Source organism: Vitis vinifera, chromosome 11 (assembly GCF_030704535.1).
Source record: "Vitis vinifera cultivar Pinot Noir 40024 chromosome 11, ASM3070453v1".
Lineage (NCBI taxonomy): Eukaryota > Viridiplantae > Streptophyta > Magnoliopsida > Vitales > Vitaceae > Vitis > Vitis vinifera.
The window spans coordinates 11,868,077-11,885,595 of NC_081815.1; the positions used below are offsets into that span (position 1 = coordinate 11,868,077).

Below are 17,519 nucleotides of genomic sequence, written 5' to 3' on the forward strand. Positions count from 1 at the left end.
TTAAAAATGTTCTGTTTAAGGTCTTACCACATGGTACTTCATTATAGGTGTTCTTCCTCGTTATCAGTAGTTTCTAGTGAGGATTTAAGCATATGACTCTCGTTAGGCTCCTTCATATCTTCTTGATTTCTCTAAATTCTCTTAATTGTTTATGGTATTCTAAGCCTCATATGCAACACAATTGCATTATTGGATGATGTCTCAATAATAAGTTGTTTAGTGATTAAGTGTGAAAGAATACAACATTAAGAATTCAATGACGTAAAAACTAGTAAGGTTTCTATAGCTTTCTAATTATTAGATATGCATCAATACAAGTTACATAGTTATTCAAGTTATTGTCTAAAGGGCAAATTTATGCCCCATCACAACTTGCATAAAACAACCAATTGCTCATAAACTTGATTAAGCAACTACTAAACAAAATAAAATGAAGCACAACCATAGCCTTTTTACTGTTGCCAAAAGTTTTTTTTTTTTCATCTTCCATCCTTCTCATACCTCCTAGCAACCCCGGTATAATATTTCTCGAACATTCGCACATTAGAGGATCAATCTGAATTTAAGAAAAGCACAATTTTAGTGAAAATTAAAGATGAAAAATAGAAGTGAAATAGATCCAAAATGTATGAAAACTTACCTTTTGTCTGATCATAACCATAAAATCCCCTCAGATTTGAATTTATCCATAAGGTTACTTACTGAGTAAGCCCCCCACAATAATAATAGGTTGATTGCATGTCAACCTCAAAGACGGTGAACCTCAATTTATTATGAAGGGTTTGGAAGAAAACCAAGCTAATTTTACTACCAAATGGATTGAAGGGAATTTGATATTAGTTAATTTTTTGACATTAGTGCCTAATCACACCCAACAACTCATTTCATTAGCGTGTTAAACAGGCAGCTTATGAAATGGGCTATGGGAAAAAATTATGAAATTTAAGTGCCTAAATGGAACTTTTTTTAGTCCAAGGACCAAAGTGTAACACGGGCTATAGTTCTTAAAAATTATAATAAGAATAAAAATTTATTTTTCTAAAAATTAAAATCCAATCATGTCAAAATTTGAATCACTCTTTCACATGGTATTATAATTCATTCCTATTCTCATGGGTGTAACCCTAGATAAGAAAAAAGAAGTATGTGTTACATTTGATTCCTAATTTGATTAATGCATATAAACTTTGCCTTAATTTTTAATAAGTTGGATGAAAAAATGTGGCTCAGCACTTATTTTTGTTATCCCTTTTTTTGCTTATCTGGTTGTTTGTTGTCACAGGGCCAATACCCAATTTCCCCAATCCGAGAAGAATGGAATGGTACCCCTATTGGAAATCTAGAGAGGGGACCTTGGGCAGTTGGACAATTTAAATTTTGGTAGTTGATGCCTATGAGGCTAGATAGCCCACCCCACCCCCACCCTTTAATGCATCACAAGGCTAAAAGCAATACATTCAAAACAAGATACAGAGAAAAAAACAAGAACGAAGAAATTAAAGAATCAAAAGTGGGGCGTTATTGCTGTCCTTTTTTCTTGGGTGTAAGGTCTGTGATGACGACAATAGGAGGCTTACTTTTTCTCTACGCAAGGGTTGGGACTTTTTTGGTCCCTCACACACACTTCGCTAACTAAAGCCAGCTCATGATGGAAACTCCATTCCAATTACTACCTACGCCCCCACCAAAAGTCTGAAGGGGATGGCAATGAAAAAAAGACAGCAAAAAGATCCAATGAAAGCTCCCCTCAATCTCAATGCCAAGTCATCAACTTGAACATGTCGAAAGGTCCAGCGCTGTGCATGTCTGAAGCACAAGGGAAAAGGGAGCTATAAGACTTGTGGTGATTAATGTGTAAACGATGCAAATGAAATAAGTCAATGAAAACAAGCAAAATACTCTTCTCATCCATCTCATATCTACCCACCCTACTCCTTCTCAGGTTTGCATTCTATAGGTGGTAAGAACCAACTCCACTTTTGCCCCCTCCTCTCTCTCTCTCTCTCTCTCTCTCTCTCTCTCTCTCTCTCTCTCTCTCTCTCTCTCTCTCTCTCAACTTTCACCTATCCAATTATTTAGTTATTATCATGTAGCTTTTCCAATTTTCAAAAAGACGTTCTGAAAAGATTCCAACCCAATATCAAGAAAGGAAATTTTCATGCCCCATAATAAGAATTATTGCACAAGGGATTTATGAAGAATATCCAGAAAAAAGAAAGGCTTATAAGGTGGCCAGGAAAATCATCCACGCAACCATCCATGTAACCTACAGCTCTTTGAATCGATCAAAATACCTTAACAACAAACTTGTATTTATTTATTTCTCCCTTCATGCTTTTTGAATAGCCCTAGTCCAGTGCCAACACATACCACACAGAAGGGTTGTCCCTCACTGGCCCTGGGGTATATGAATAGCCCTTGTCTGAGCACAATGATTAATTAATTTATACATAATTAGCAAAATAAAAAGCACCGCACAATGAGTGTTGACAGACAAGGCAGCTTTCGAATTTACCAGTTTGAAACATATCAGATCAAATTCTCTGGTCAACATGCAAAAATATATCAAAATATAAATAAATAAATAACAATCAAATCAATGCAAATCCTCCAAACAACATTGCCCTAAAAATATGATTTACAAAAAAGGGGGGATGGCCAAATAATTGCATTCCTTTTTTTTTTTTCCCATGCCTTCAACACAGAGGTCCAGAATCACTCAACCATATAATTATACCTGGCATTGACATTGCCTTGCCATGGGCTGGCCAGAGTTATCTTTAACACTGGAAATGGCAGGAAACAGAAAGGAGGTGAAAGGTAGGAAAAAAAAAGTCTTCCAAGCAATAAATGAAAAGGTTTCTGATATACATTCCATATATTTTGGTAATTCTAACCAATATTACATGAAAAAATCCAGCTATTCTTACAACAGGGATTAAAAGAAACTTTGTAATATATATGTTGTGTAGGATCATGGATATAAAGTTTGAAATGATTATTCTTAATGGAAGTCACAGTACTAACTGAACTGATTGATGTGAATGAGTGGTATCTGAACACCACAAGTTCTCACTCATACACAATATTGAGCCCCATTTCAGCAAAGCCTGAGACCTCCTCTCCAAATTCAGTTATACTTACAAACATGACCAAACCTCTATGAAGGAAGACGAAATAAAAATTGAGTGGGAAAAAAAGGAAATGTTGATGATACAAGCAACCTTGTTCTGGACTTCCTCGGATGGTGAAGGAATTGAAACAGAAAATTGTCCTGCACTTTCTTAGATGATGAGAGAATTCAATTAAAAAATTCCGCTAGTGACGCTTCATTTCCCGGAAAATATTTGAAACCCTTGGGGATAATCTTGGAAGGAATTTAAACAACTGCACCACAGACATAACAACAATAAGAAGAAGAAACAATATCAACAGAAAATTCATAAGCTATATTAGATAAAAGAGCTCTTGTAATAATGGGTGATTGTGAACAACTTTTCAAACAAAAGAATTCCCTCTAACAAAAGAAGCACCATATATCTGGAATCTATTCTAATGTAATCAGGAACCAATGATCCTCATCATCTTTTCATCACTTACCAGGTGAAGGGTTTACTCAAACTACAAGCTCAAGTGTTTGAAGATGTTGACACTTGCAGACCAAAAGATACGAGTAATATCTTGAATCAATGACAGTTTCATGACAATGCAGATTCAAAAATTGGAAACAAGAGTTTGGAGAGGACAAGAGATAGTAAATTATCCTGATGGAATTTTATAATATAATTAGCAAATAATGCAATAAAATTGCATCATATCATTCTAATCTTTATTATAAAACTATGAAATGTTTGAAACCAGTCTTCAAGCCTTTCCTCTTGGTCCTAAGAGGACAACTCAACAACTTAGGAGGAAACCCTGAAAATTGCAACAAATATATGTGGCATTGTGGAAGCAGAACAGCCTACAAACCCTAAATAGGCTATTGTGCATGATCTGGGAAACTACTGAATATTTTGCACAATACATCCAGTGCAAACCCTGATGACTTCACAATGGCTTTCTAGAAGTTTGTTGGACTATGGTGGCAAGGATGGCGCTGTAGTAGTCTATTGAATGCAATCTCAATGCTAATTTTATGGTTCTTATCATAAGAAGAGTGTAGCAGATGACGTTAATGATTTTAAGCCAATTACCCTAAATGGAAAGCCTATGTAAACTCCCAGCAAAATTCTTGTTAATAGGATTGGAAAGATGGTGTCCAAGCATTAGAGTGCTTTAAGGGGGCAAATGAATTCTTTATACAGCCCTAATTGCTAATGAGGCTATTGATTCAAGGAAAAAAAGTTCAAGGGTAGAATTAGTTTGCACCGAGGTAAACTGCTCATATAAATTGGAAATTCCTTTTATTTTACTCTTTGTTGATAAGAAAACAAAAATTATATAAACATCACCCAACAAAAAGGAGTGCACTGAGGTACACAGGTAGCCAAGGGCGCCAAATGGCAAAGAAAAAGAAAAAAGCAACAAAAAATTCCCTTCTTTATTTTGAATACAACCAACCAATCAAATCTAAAAAAGACATGGAATCCTCATCTATAAACATTCTAACCCACAACCAAAAGCATACTCAGAAAAGATGTTTTGAAGGCCTGATCAAAATTTTCCATGTTTTCAATCTTCTCTATCCAAATGACCCAAAAAAACCATAAAGAAGCAATCCTATATTCTTTTATATGCTTCTTCCCCATAAACCTCTTGTGCCTACCGAACAGAACCTCTCCAACAGAAGAAAGCAGCACCCACTCCACTCCAAATAGAGAAAATAATAAATGCTGTAAGAGCCTTGTTTGGGTACTAAACAAAAGTATATGAACAACTGATTCTTCTTCATCCTTGCAAAGGTAGAAAGATTCACCAATGTCCATACCCTCTTTTTTAACCGATCTAAGGTCAAAATCTGTCTCCAAGCTGCTTCATAAGCAAAGAAACCCACCTTAGTCAGAACCCATGAATTCCAAATTAGATTGGTAGGAAATTGCATACCAATATTCAACTCCAAACAAGGATGCAATGGTTTGCTAAAAATTTCATGTCTTTCATATCCTTCCAAATCAACCTATCTTCAACATTTCTGAATGTTGAATGCCAGATATACTTCCAGAACTTCATCCCATAATCCAACCTCATACACATCCCTCCCTTCATAAGAACACCAACCAACTGCTTCTTCCCCATACTTCCCCAAAATAACCTACTTCAACAAAAGCTCCCTTTCTACAACAAACTTCCAATACCATTTGCCAAGAAGAGCCTTATTAAGGATAGATAAGTTTTTTAATGCCAAATCCACATTTCTTCTTATCCTCACAAGCAATCAGTCACCTCACTATAGGAAAGCTTTTTCTCAAAGGCTCCACCTCTTCAAAGGAAGCCTTTTTGAGTCTTCTCAAGTCTCAAACTCATCATTCTAGGAATGAAAAAAAGGGACAAAGTAAATTAACAACTAGACAAAGTGCTTTTAATTGAAGTCCACTTTCCACCCTTTGATAGATATTGTTGCTTCCAAATAACAAGTCTTTGTGGAATCTTTCCTCCACCACATCCCAAGGATGGACAGGCAGATACATTTTTGTATATCTACAGTGAGATTGTTAGTCCTTCTAAATGGTACCCCCATAGAGTTTTTTCAATGTTTCAGAGGGTTACAACATGGTGATTCTTTTTCCCTCATATGTTTCTCTTGATTGTAGAAGCTCTTATTGGTCTTAAATCCACAGCAACATACACCAGGAGTATACAAAGGGAGCCAAGCGGAAAGAACAAATAAAGAAGGGCACAAACAAAACCACCTGCCCATAACTACTTGGCTCCTAATCAATCTATAAAATCATACAAAGACATGGTATTTCCTTCTAAGTGAAGCCTAACATGGTCCAAAAAAGAAAGCAAGAGAGAAGATTTAAGCACTTGATCCCAAGTTTCCACATCTTCAAAAGCCCTCTGATTTCTTTCACGTCAAATGATCCAGAGAAGGCACAAAGGGGCAGTTAACCAAGCTTTCTTCTGTCTTTACACTATTTGAACCCCACTTTAGCTTAGCAACGTCAATCTAATCGAATAATGCATCACCCATTGCAACCTAAATAATGAGAAAATCATCTGCTACAAATATTCAATTGTAACACAATGTAAAAGAAAATGGTTAATGGATTCCTCCCTCTTACATATAAAACATCTATTTACTAAAGAAACCCCCCCTCTTTTCAAGCAGTTTAAAGTTAAGATCCTTCCCCAAGATGCTTCCCATGAAAAAAAACCAAATCTCGTAAGAACCCACAAATTCCAAACCACTCTAATTGGGAAAGCCTATGCACTCCTAATAAGATTTGCCTTCTCCCACCAAAGCATGCTGAAAATCATAAACTACTTTTGCTGACAACCCTCTTTAATCTATCAACCAACACTTTGGCTAGAAGCTTATATAACCCTCCTATCAAACAAATGGGTTTGAAGTCCTTTAAATCCCTCGCCTTACCTTTCTTTGGAATGAAGACCAAAAAAAGGTAGCATTCAAACTCCTCACAAAGGAACTTCTCTCAAAGAAGTCTTTGAAGAAACCCATCACCTCCACCTTAACAAAAACCCAACATCGCTACCAAAAATCCAAAATGAAACCATCTGACCTAGGAGCTTTATCCCCTTCTAAGCCAGAGAAAGCATAAAAAACCTCCTCCTTCGAGAAAAGAGCCTCTAAGGCCCTCACATCTACATTTTCTAAACAAGAAAAGGCTATACCACAAATACTAGGCCTTCACTTCCCACCCTCTGAGAAGAGACAACGAAAAGCATTCGCAACACCAACCTTAAATCTTTATATTCTGTGAAAGCCAAGGCCCATTCACTTTGATTCTAGCCAAATAATTTCTTCTTTTGCAAGCATTAGCCATCTTACAAAAGAAACAAGTGTTCCTATCCTTCTCCCTTAACCACAAAGCCCTGGACTTCTACCTCAAGGAGATTTCCTCCATCAAAGCCACTTACCATACTCTTCCATAGCACACCTCCTAGCATCTCCCTTTTCAGAAGTGAGTAGAATTCCTCTCCCTTATATCCCAAAAGCCAATCTGTTACATGGCCTCTTCCTTCCTAACTGAGACTACTCTAAGCCATACTTTTAAATCCTTTTTCAACTCTTTCAATTTCCAAGCCAAGATATAACTAAAAGAGCCTCTCACCATATAGCTTGTCCACGTTTTAACTTGCTTTAAGAAACCTTTTTCTTTCAACCATACGTTCTCAGACCTAAAAAAGGTTCTACCTCTCCTCGTTCCACCACTATCTAACAACATTGGAAAGTGATCAGAGATTGGTTTAGGGAGGGCAATCAAGAGAATGTTACCGAAATGACTCTCTCAATCTTTTGAAACAAGGAAGATGTCCAATCTCGAGGCAAAGCGATTATTCAAACCCCTGCACCACGTAAAAGGACCTCTAATTAGAGGCAAATCCCACAAATTGAATTCTTCTAGTATCTCTGAAAAACGCCTCATAGAAGAAGTGGGCCTGGAACAATTCCTTTTTTCCCTAGGGAATCTAACTATGTTGAAATCCTCTCAAACAAACCACGGGTCCCCCCCATAACCCCCTAATACCAGCCAATTCAACCCAAAAAGGCTCTCTCTCCTCACTTGAAGTCGTCCTCACAATTCTAGGAAGGACAATAAATAAAGAAGGCACCCACTTCCGCCTCTAGAAGTTAGAAAACCCTATTATCCCTAAACACCACAACACCACTTGAAGCTCCCCTAGATTCCAATGCTCTCCAATCAAGAAATCTACCTGCCCTAGAGCTCCTCACCAATTGAGTTGTCATTAGCTAAACTTTAGTCTCTTGCAAACAAACCAAATTAGCCCTTTGAGACCTTATTATAAGGGATTTCTCTAGATTTCTCCTTTAAGAAATCATGGCTCCGACAGTGTCTGGAGTAACTTGATTGCTAAAAGGCAAGTGTTCACTTGTCTAGAGAATCCTTGGTAAGCTCACTTGGATTTTGTTATCTCCTTCTCATTCTCAATTCATTTTCATCTTCTCTTGATTCTTAAGTTGATTTGTAAATTAGGTATGGATATTGGAGGCCACACACTTGATTGTTGGTTATTTTGTTCATTATCTATGATTATTTCTCTTCTTTTTTTCTCTTGATTCATCTTGATTGCTTAAGGGATTGCCTAACCTTTGATCTAATTTATTGCATAGTCATTTTGAGGTTTGGTTTGATTTGATTTTGATCACTTTTGGGTATTTTTACCCATTTTCAAGCCCATTAATCTAATCATGAAATGAGGCTTTGCTTGGATTTGAAATCCTTGTTTTCTTTTGATGATTTTTTTTTTTCTCGTACATTTTAATGGTTTTTGAAAGCTTTTTTCACTAATTTTTTAAAAAAAAAAGAAAAAAAATTGAGAGCCACAGAGTGTTTGTTTATTTGCCAAAGAGATTTTCTATAGAAAAGACTCTTTGAAGCCTCTTTTTGTCCTTTTAGGTTTTCTTTTCAAATTTGGTTGTAAACCCCCTTTTTCAAACCCTCTTTGGTTAATTTTGTGGCCCAAGGTCAAGCCTCCTTCCATAGGCTTTGATCTTACTTATATGCTTGAGAAAATTGATAGTTGCTTTCATAATTTTTGTGATTTTTGAAAACATTATTCAAACTGGTTTTTAATAGATCATTTTCAACCCTTTTGAATCCCTTTTTTATGGCTAACTGGGGTTTGAGATTATAGTCATTTTGTGATCATTAATGGTTGTCATATTCTTTGGTGCATAATGAATGATTTCACATGAGAATATCCTTTTGTATAGGTATTTTGTATGTGCATTCAGCACTTTTTTCTAAACTTGAGTGTTAATTTGGTCCTCTATGCCTCTTTTGAGTTCAGATTCATACTATTTGAGGGTTGAGAAGGAGTGAATGGCTCGTGGATTAGTCCATGGCTCATTTCTTTAGCCTATATCACTAATTTTTACAATTTAAAATTTTCAGATTTTATTGATTTTAGAAACATAGATTAATCTTGCAAATCTCAATTTAATTGGATTATCTCTAGTCCTTGTGAGCTTCTTTCCATGATCATTAGAGGGTTGAGGATGTGGATTAGTCCATGGAAATTAATTTGGGTATTGGAAAAGCCCACATTCTTTAATTTTCAAATCTTGCTTGCTTACAACCATGTTTTTTTTACCCCAAAGTCCTTTTTGCAAATCTAGACTTTTCGGTTTGTTCTAAAATATTTTTTAGGCTTAGATGGTATTTTAGACTTCTCAAATGTATCAACGAATTTCCGTTTTGTTAAGAAAACCTTCTCCAAGTTTGTTGAATAAATCAGTTTTCCAAGTGTCAAGATTCTGCCTATTTTTTATGTTTGAAATGTTTTTGCAAATTAATCCTAGCTCATGAATTTTTAACTATTTTTTATTTTTTTTTCCGGTATTCTAGATTTAAATAATCTAGTTGGCTTTGGTTTTGCTCAAAAATCATTTTCCAAACTTATGAATTAATTCCATATTTTCATGCTTGTAATGCTAACTTGAATTTAGAGTTATGAATTGTTATTTGAAATCTCGAATAATTGGTACAGGTTTGAGTCTCATAGATATTTTTATTTTGTTTTAGACACTTCAACTATGTTGTAGAATTTTTGTTTTGATTTTTATCTCACCTTTGTGCTTGTCAAATAATTCTATTTTTGCATGACTTGTTCTACCCTATTTTTGAGCAATAAGATGTTTAGTTAAATTTGGGATAATTGGTACATGTTTAGACACATTGGGTTTTTGAATTGTATTCTAGAGACTATGAATATGTTGTAGAATTTTTGTTTAGATTTTATATCATCTCTAACTATTTTATTTGGATTTATTTTGTAACTACCTGCTTGTTGTCCAGTTTCTGTATCTCTTGTATAAACTTGTTAACTTTGTCCCTTTTGGCACATTGTTGACCTTCTTTGACTTTTGATTTATATTATAAACATCTTATGCATGTTAGACAAGTCTTCTCCAATAGCATAATCACCCTCTAGCTATTTTATTTAGATTTATTTTGTGATTGCATATTTGTTGCCAAGTTCTGATCTTTCGGCATGATTAATGTATATTAGCTTACTTTGCTCCTGGTTTAGCCATCTTTGACTCTTGATTTTGATTGTTTATATCTTGTATATGTTAGGTGGTTTTTGTTTTGATATTATGTCTCTTATTTTACTTGTACACTAACCCTCTCTCTCTTATGTAAGCATGTCGCGCCATTTTGGGCATTGTTGAGGTACGCTTCCTTTCTTCTTTGTTTATTTGATTCTTTTGATCTACATGCATGTTATGGTTTGAGTCTTCATCACCATAGCCTTATTATATATTCTTATTGTTGTCTCTTGGTATCCATTAGTCTATTAGTCAATTGTCTTAGTTCTCTTCACTTGTTTAATAGAGACCCTTTTAAGCTTAGAGGGGTGCTATCCTATGGTACTTTCCCAATAAATAGCTTGACCTCGGATCTAAATTTGTTTTTCGCACACATTTTTCCTTAAAAAATGAGTCATTTTGGGTTTTATTTATTTATTTATTTTCTCTTTGAAAAATAAACAAAAATAAGTGAGGACTCCAACTTTTAAAAAAATCAGTTTTTCACAATACAAAAGAGTCTCACCATCAAGTGAGGATGCACATGAAAAATGCGATCCCATAGTTCCAGATTGCTCTTCAAGAGAAAAGATCATCCAAAACATGAATGATGAAGGCTTAGGTGGACATTTTAGGTAATGTAAGACATGATCAAACAAAAATTCTTTTGGCCAAAAATGAGGAGGGATGTGTACAAATTTGTTGAAAAGTGTCAAGCATGCCAAGAATCAAAAGGAAAAAACTTAGATTACAGGTTTATATACTCCATTGTCAATTGTTTTTTTTTTTTTTTTTGATAAATAAAGCAAGATGTATTAATGAAGAGACGGAAAGTTACAAAGTATACAGGGGGTATATAAAGCAACTACCCCCTCTCAAAGCAAAAAGGAAGACCAATAAGACTCACCACCCCTTAATTGGACGCTAACCATTCCAAGAACCCTATAAGGGACATACGCTCCTCACCAATATACAATCTAGCCCAGCTCCACAAACTACAAACAAAAGAATTCTTAAGCTTTTGAATATCTAACACTCCCCCCCTAAAAGCTAATCTATTCCTTTCTTTCCAAACCGTCCAAAAAATACACAACGGTATGGATTTCCATATCTTTTTCCTTTTCTTTCCCACAAAAGGGCCCCTCCAGCTAGTTAAGACCTCCTTTACAGTTTCTGGAAAGACCCACTGCACACCTGATAATCCAAGAACAATATCCCACAGAACTCTGACCGCTATACAGTGAATAAGTATATGATTTACAGTTTCTTCTTCACAACCACACAGAAAGCAGCAATTAGGAAGCTGCCATCCTCTTTTCTGGAGTCTATCAAGAGTGAGCACCCTCCCCCATGTAGCCTTCCAAGCATAGAATGCAACCTTGGTTGGGACTGAATCCACCCAAATGCATCTTGATGGAAAAACAATATCATTGGATCTGGCCACCAATCTATACACTTCTTTGACCCTAAACTTTCCATTCTTTCCTCCCTTCCAGCAGACTGAGTCTTCCTCCATAGAGGGTTTGTAACCCCTCAGAGCATGGAGCAAGTCCCCTATCATATCCATCTCCTAATCGTTCAAGTCCCTCAAAAATCTTAGATTCCACCCCCCTTGACCGAAATTCTGATCCCACATCTCCTCCACCGTAGCATTCCTATGAGAAGCCATAGCAAATAGGTGAGGGAAATTTTGGGATAGCCTTGTACCATTACACCAAACATCAGTCCAAAAATTGATTTTGCTTCCCTTCCCAACTATGAACCCCATGTTATCCCAGCACCATTCAGTTTCCTTCAAGATTTCCTTCCACACCCCTACTCCGAACGCCCCATAAACCCTCTTTGCTCTCCAACCATGACCTTCTTGCCCATATTTCGCCGTTATCACTTGCTTCCAAAGATTATCTTTATCATAAGCAAATCTCCAAATCCATTTACCAAGCAAAGCTTTGTTCAAGAGCACTAGCTTCCTTAAGCCTAGCCCTCCCTTGCTCTTATCCTCACAAATCGCCTCCCACTTGATTAGATGAGCTTTCCTTTCCACACTTCCCCCTCCCCATAGGAAGTCTCTTTGAGCTTTTTCTAATCTCCTAGCCACTGACTTAGGCATCCAGAACAAAGACATATGATAAATTGGCATGCTAGCCAAGGTGCTTCTTATGAGAGTGATTCTCCCCCCTTTGGATATATATTGTCGTTTCCACCGTGCTAGTCTCCTCCTCACTTTCTCTTCCACCCCATCCCAAACTGAAGGGGCTTTGTTAGGAGCCCCTAATGGCAAACCCAAGTATTGAGAAGGCAACGAGCCCACCCTACACCCTAATTCCACTGCCATCTCCTCAATCTCCTCCACCACACCAACTGGGATAATTTCACTTTTGTCCAAATTAATCCTTAGGCCTGAAGCTGCTTCAAACCACAAAAGAATCCAGCTTAAATGTGTTAGGTGCTCTTTATTAGCCTCACAGAACACGATTGTATCATCCGCAAAGAAAAGATGAGAGATTTTGAGATTGTGTCTCCTATCACCCTAAATACTGCAACCTGAGAGGTAGCCCCCCGCAACCGCCCTCCTAATTAGGGCATCTAGAACTTCCATTCCTAGAACAAAGAGTTAAGGAGATAAGGGATCCCCTTGATGAAGCCCTTTAGAACTTGGGAAAAATCCAACTGGAACCCCATTAACTAGAACTGAAAACTTGGCTGAAGATATACAACTCTACATCCAACCCAACCACTTTGAGCCAAATCCCATTTTGTGTAGTGTCTTCAACAAAAACTGCCAGTTGATGCTATCATACGCTTTCTCAATGTCCAACTTACAAATGAGCCCTTTCTCTTTTCTTTTCTGCCACGAGTCTATCACCTTATTCGCAATTAAAGAAGCATCAAGGATTTGTCTTCCCATCACAAATGCATTCTGAGTTGGGGCTACCACTTTGCTTAACACTCTCTTGAGTCTATTAGCTAACACTTTAGCCATCAATTTGTATAGCCCCCCCAAGAGACTAATGGGTCTAAAATCTCCCAGATCAGTCGCTCCCCCTTTCTTAGGAATCAGAACCAGGAAAGTATTATTGAGACTTTCGAGAAAGGAGCTTTGCTCATGAAACTCCTTAAACATCTCCAAGATCTCCCCTTTCACAAAATCCCAACAACTTTGCCAAAATGCCATAGTAAAACCGTCTGGCCCAGGGGCTTTATCCCCATTCATCTCCATCAAGGCTGAATGGATCTCATTTTCAGAGAATGGGATCTCAAGATTCTCTGCTTCTTGCTGGCTAATTTGATCTAATTGGATCCTCCCAATATCCGCCTTCCACCCCAAGTCTTCTGAGAGCATCTGCTGATAAGCATTAGCAATCCCTTCCCTTACTTCCTGTTCCTCTAAGAGCCAAACCCCATCAATTTTAACTCTGTCCAAGGAGTTGTTGTTACGGTGGGCATTCGCCATCCGATGAAAAAATCCCGTATTTTTATCCCCTTCCTTAAGCCATTTCTCCCTTAAGAGTTGTCTCCAATGACTTTCTTCCAAGAGAACCCATTTTTTATAACTTTCCTTTGCTTCCTCTTTTAATTTTGTCTCCTCCAAAGACAATCTTCTTTCACTTTCCACACGGTCCCAATAATCCACTTGCTGCAAGGCTGCACTTTTATTACCTTCCAGATTTCCAAAGACCTCTCTATTCCAAACTTTTAGTTTCTGTTTGAGCTCCTTCATCTTTGCTGCCAATCTGTAACTAGCAGTGCCTCTGACCTCAATTTCCCTCCACCAATTCCGAATAAGGTTTAGAAAACCCTCAACTTTTAGCTACATGTTTTCGAACTTGAAAGGAGAAGGACCTCTCCTTAGCCCGCCTCCTTCTAGAAGAAGGGGGAAGTGGTCAGAAACAGGACAAGGCAACCTTCTTTGAATCACCCCATTGAACTGATCTAACCAACTAGGAGACACCAAGAACCTGCCCAATCTAGCCCAGGACTGATTGTTAAGGCCCCCACTCCAAGTAAACACTCTCCCTTGCAGCGGAAGATCTACCAGCCCTAGATCATCAATAATATAAGCAAACCTCCTCATGGTTGGGGTTATTCTCCCTTGTCGGCTTCTCTCTCTCTTAAAAAGGGTACTATTAAAGTTGCCCCCTAAGCACCAAGGCTTGTCCCAAATTCCTCTTACAGCCCCAATCTCTTCCCACAAGCATTCTCTTTCCTCTTTGGTGAAAGGACCATAGACTCCCGTAAACACCCAAACAACCCCATCTTCCACATTCTTGAATCTACACGAAAGGGAGTACTGGCCCTCCTCCCAATCCACAATTTCCAGTGACCTTTTATCCCAACAAATCAACAAACCTCTCGCTGCCCCATCCGCATCCAAAGCCCTCCAATCTAAGAACCTTCCCGAGCCTAAACTTCTCACCACCCCCTCCGACATTAGCTGAATTTTTGTCTCCTGAATACACAGTAAGTCAACTTTTGATTCCTTATGAATGTCTTGATAATTTTCCTCTTGGACCTATCATTTGCCCCCCTCACATTCCAACTTAACAACTTTAGCTTCATTAATCTACTGCAATCTAATCCCCTTTGCCTTGTGAAGGGCCTTTTTGCTTATACCCCTTCTCATAATCAACTGAACACTCCAGCCTCTTCAATTCTCTTTCAAATTTTGACTTCTCCATTAGTTCTTTGCTATGAATTCTCTCCCGTCTCTTTCTTATTTTGATCAAAAAGTTCAAAATTTCCTTTTCTAGCCCCTCTATCGAAAAGCCCAAAAAGTGACTAAACTTGGCCAAGCTACTTTCCTCCCATCTATCCTCTTTCTCATTTCTGATCTCTTGAGGTTCTGTCATCTTTGAATTCCACTCCACCCCCCTAGCCAAATTACGGTCCTTGGTGAATTCTACCAAGTCCCAGCATCCATTGCCCTCCATTCCGGGGCCAACTTCATTTATTTCCCCTAGCACCCTAGAGTGATCGAAAGACTCCCCCTCCGGAGTCCGATCAAAAGAATACAGGATAAGATGAGAAGACCCCATAGCCCCTTTCCCCCTCTATCCTTAGTCCAGAATCATACCTCATGGCTTCCTCTGCCAGAGCCTTGTCTGTTGCTGAGAGTATGGCTTTCTCCCTTTTCTTCCTTATTTCCTCTGTCTCCCAGATGACTAAGTGCTCTCCCTCTAAGGAATTCCCGTTGCTAGCAATTCTGCATTCCAGAAGACTTTCCTTCTCTAGGGGTCTTTTACCTTTGTTTTGGGCCATGGACCCACCTGATCTGGCCTCTTCCATCTCAGACGTTGGGTCTCTCCCATCATGAGCCCATCTTTTGGGCTGGCTAGCCTCTGTTCCAGCAGAGATGGCCACCCTTTCCTTTAACTTTAGGCCCATCACTACATTCGGCCCACATGGACTCTTCTCTATGCCCCTTATCACTAGCGCCTGGACCTGGTCTGCTATTCCTTTCCAGCCCAAGTTCCTCTCCTACCAGCCCAGCCCCTTATCTGAATGCATCAGCACCTCGGGCCGTTCGAATACTAACTCTTGGGCTGTGGGCTTAATTGGTCCGACCCTCTTCATCAAAGAGCCATCCCCGTCAAAAGCCCAGCTCTTGGACGGCCCAGCCTCAGGCCCCGCACCTTCTTTCACCACTCTCTTTAACTTTAGGCCCGAAAAACTCGGCCCACAGGCCCTCCTCTCATATCCTATGGGCTCTGATACTTGGGCCCAATTAGCTAACCCCTCCCGGCCCATAACCCTCTTCTGCCTCCTCGTCCCCTCATCTGACAATAGCAGCTCCTCGGGCTTTTCAATGTCCGATTCCATCTCCACGAGCGAGCCGGAGCGTGAGAGATTCTCACCCCTGACCTCCCACCTTTTTTGACTGTCAACCCTAATCTTGTTGACTAACGGCCTAAGCTCCCACCAGAAGACGAGGGTATAAGCTTCCTCCTCAATCCCAATCTCCAGCGTACTTGGCTTTGCTTCGCCATCCATCTTAACCAGAATCCTAGCCCATTGGAGCTCTTCCAGCTTCGCCGTCTGCGGATCGATGGCAACGAAGCCACCACATTCATCCCCCACCCTTCTCAACACAGTCGGGTTCCACAACGATACTGGTAGCCCATAGATTCTAACCCAAACTTCATTACTTTGTTCCTCCTCCTCCCTGCAGCCAGTCCTTGGACTCCATTTTTCAAATCTCAGCCTAAGCCCTCCCATCGTTCTCTCTCCTGACAGGAAAGCCCGTTGAGCTTCACCCAAAGATTCAAATTCCAACAAGATTCTATTTCTCTCCAATTTTGCCAACCCTAACCTTCCTTTCAATCCCCAAGAGCTCGCTAGAAATTTCCCCAATTTCTCCAAATCTTCTATATTGCCTGACCTAGGGTTCCAACTCCCAACTACACAATATTCCAATTTTTCCAGATTTCTGTGGATTTCCTCCCTCCATACCTTCACCTTAACTGAGTTTATATCTTTGCAGATTGGTCTCTTCACCACTTCCGTGAACGTTCTCTTCACAGCCAGGTTTTCACCGACCATTTCTTCTTGCATATTGTCCTTTCTGCCGATTGACCTTCGCAATATCTGTAGATTTTCTGCCATTGCAGCCCATCCCTTTTTTCCTCCTTTGCCTTTTGGGATGTAGATACAGTATTGTTTTCATTTCGAGTCAATTACCCCTAGCCTGAGGAAGCATCCCGCTTTATTCGCGCTTCGCAACAGAGAGTAGGATCTCCCCTGTTCCTTCCATTCGCTTACCCATCTGTCTTCCTTCTCGTCCCTTATATAGTGGTTTAGGCCCTCCATTAGGAACCCTAAACTCTCCACTCCCACTCTGACCCAAGACGAGACTCCACCCTTACTTTCCTCTATAAATATTTGGGGTTTTCCTCTTCTCTCTATTATCTCCAGCTCGAACACCTTTGACTCTACTGCGAACCTGCTCCCCCTTCATCTTCTTTGAGGCCCCTCCTTATCTTCAGCTCCCTCGCCGGCATAAACACGCCTTTTTCCTTCATCACGTTCTCGCTCACCGCCGCGTTCACACTCTCTCTCTCGCTCTCCCTCTCCCATTTGGAGCACTCCTACTCCATTGTCAATTGTTGTAGCTCCTTAGGGAGATGTAAGCATAGATTTTGTAGTAAGGCTGCCAAGAAGTCAATGAGGAATGGATTCCATCTTTATGGTGGTTGACAATTTTTCAAAAATGGCTCATTTCATTGGTTACAAGAAAACTATGGATGCAAATATAGCAAATCTCTACTTTTAAGAGATTGTGTGATCACATGGAGTTCCAAAATCAATTACATTAGATCGAGACTCCAAATTCCTCTCATTT

General features: G+C 39.0%; 1 protein-coding gene across 1 annotated transcript in view; it reads right to left on the reverse strand.

Moving 5' to 3' along the window:
• Window positions 1–2,847: 2,847 nt before the first annotated feature.
• LOC100267296 (chloroplast envelope membrane protein) overlaps window positions 2,848–17,519 on the reverse strand; it is a 50,574-nt gene continuing 35,902 nt past the window's right edge. The window contains exon 7 of the mRNA XM_002266994.4: window positions 2,848–3,387. Coding sequence (XP_002267030.2) covers window positions 3,319–3,387 — 69 coding nt within the window. The 3' untranslated portion in view covers window positions 2,848–3,318. The remainder of the gene's footprint in view (window positions 3,388–17,519) is intronic.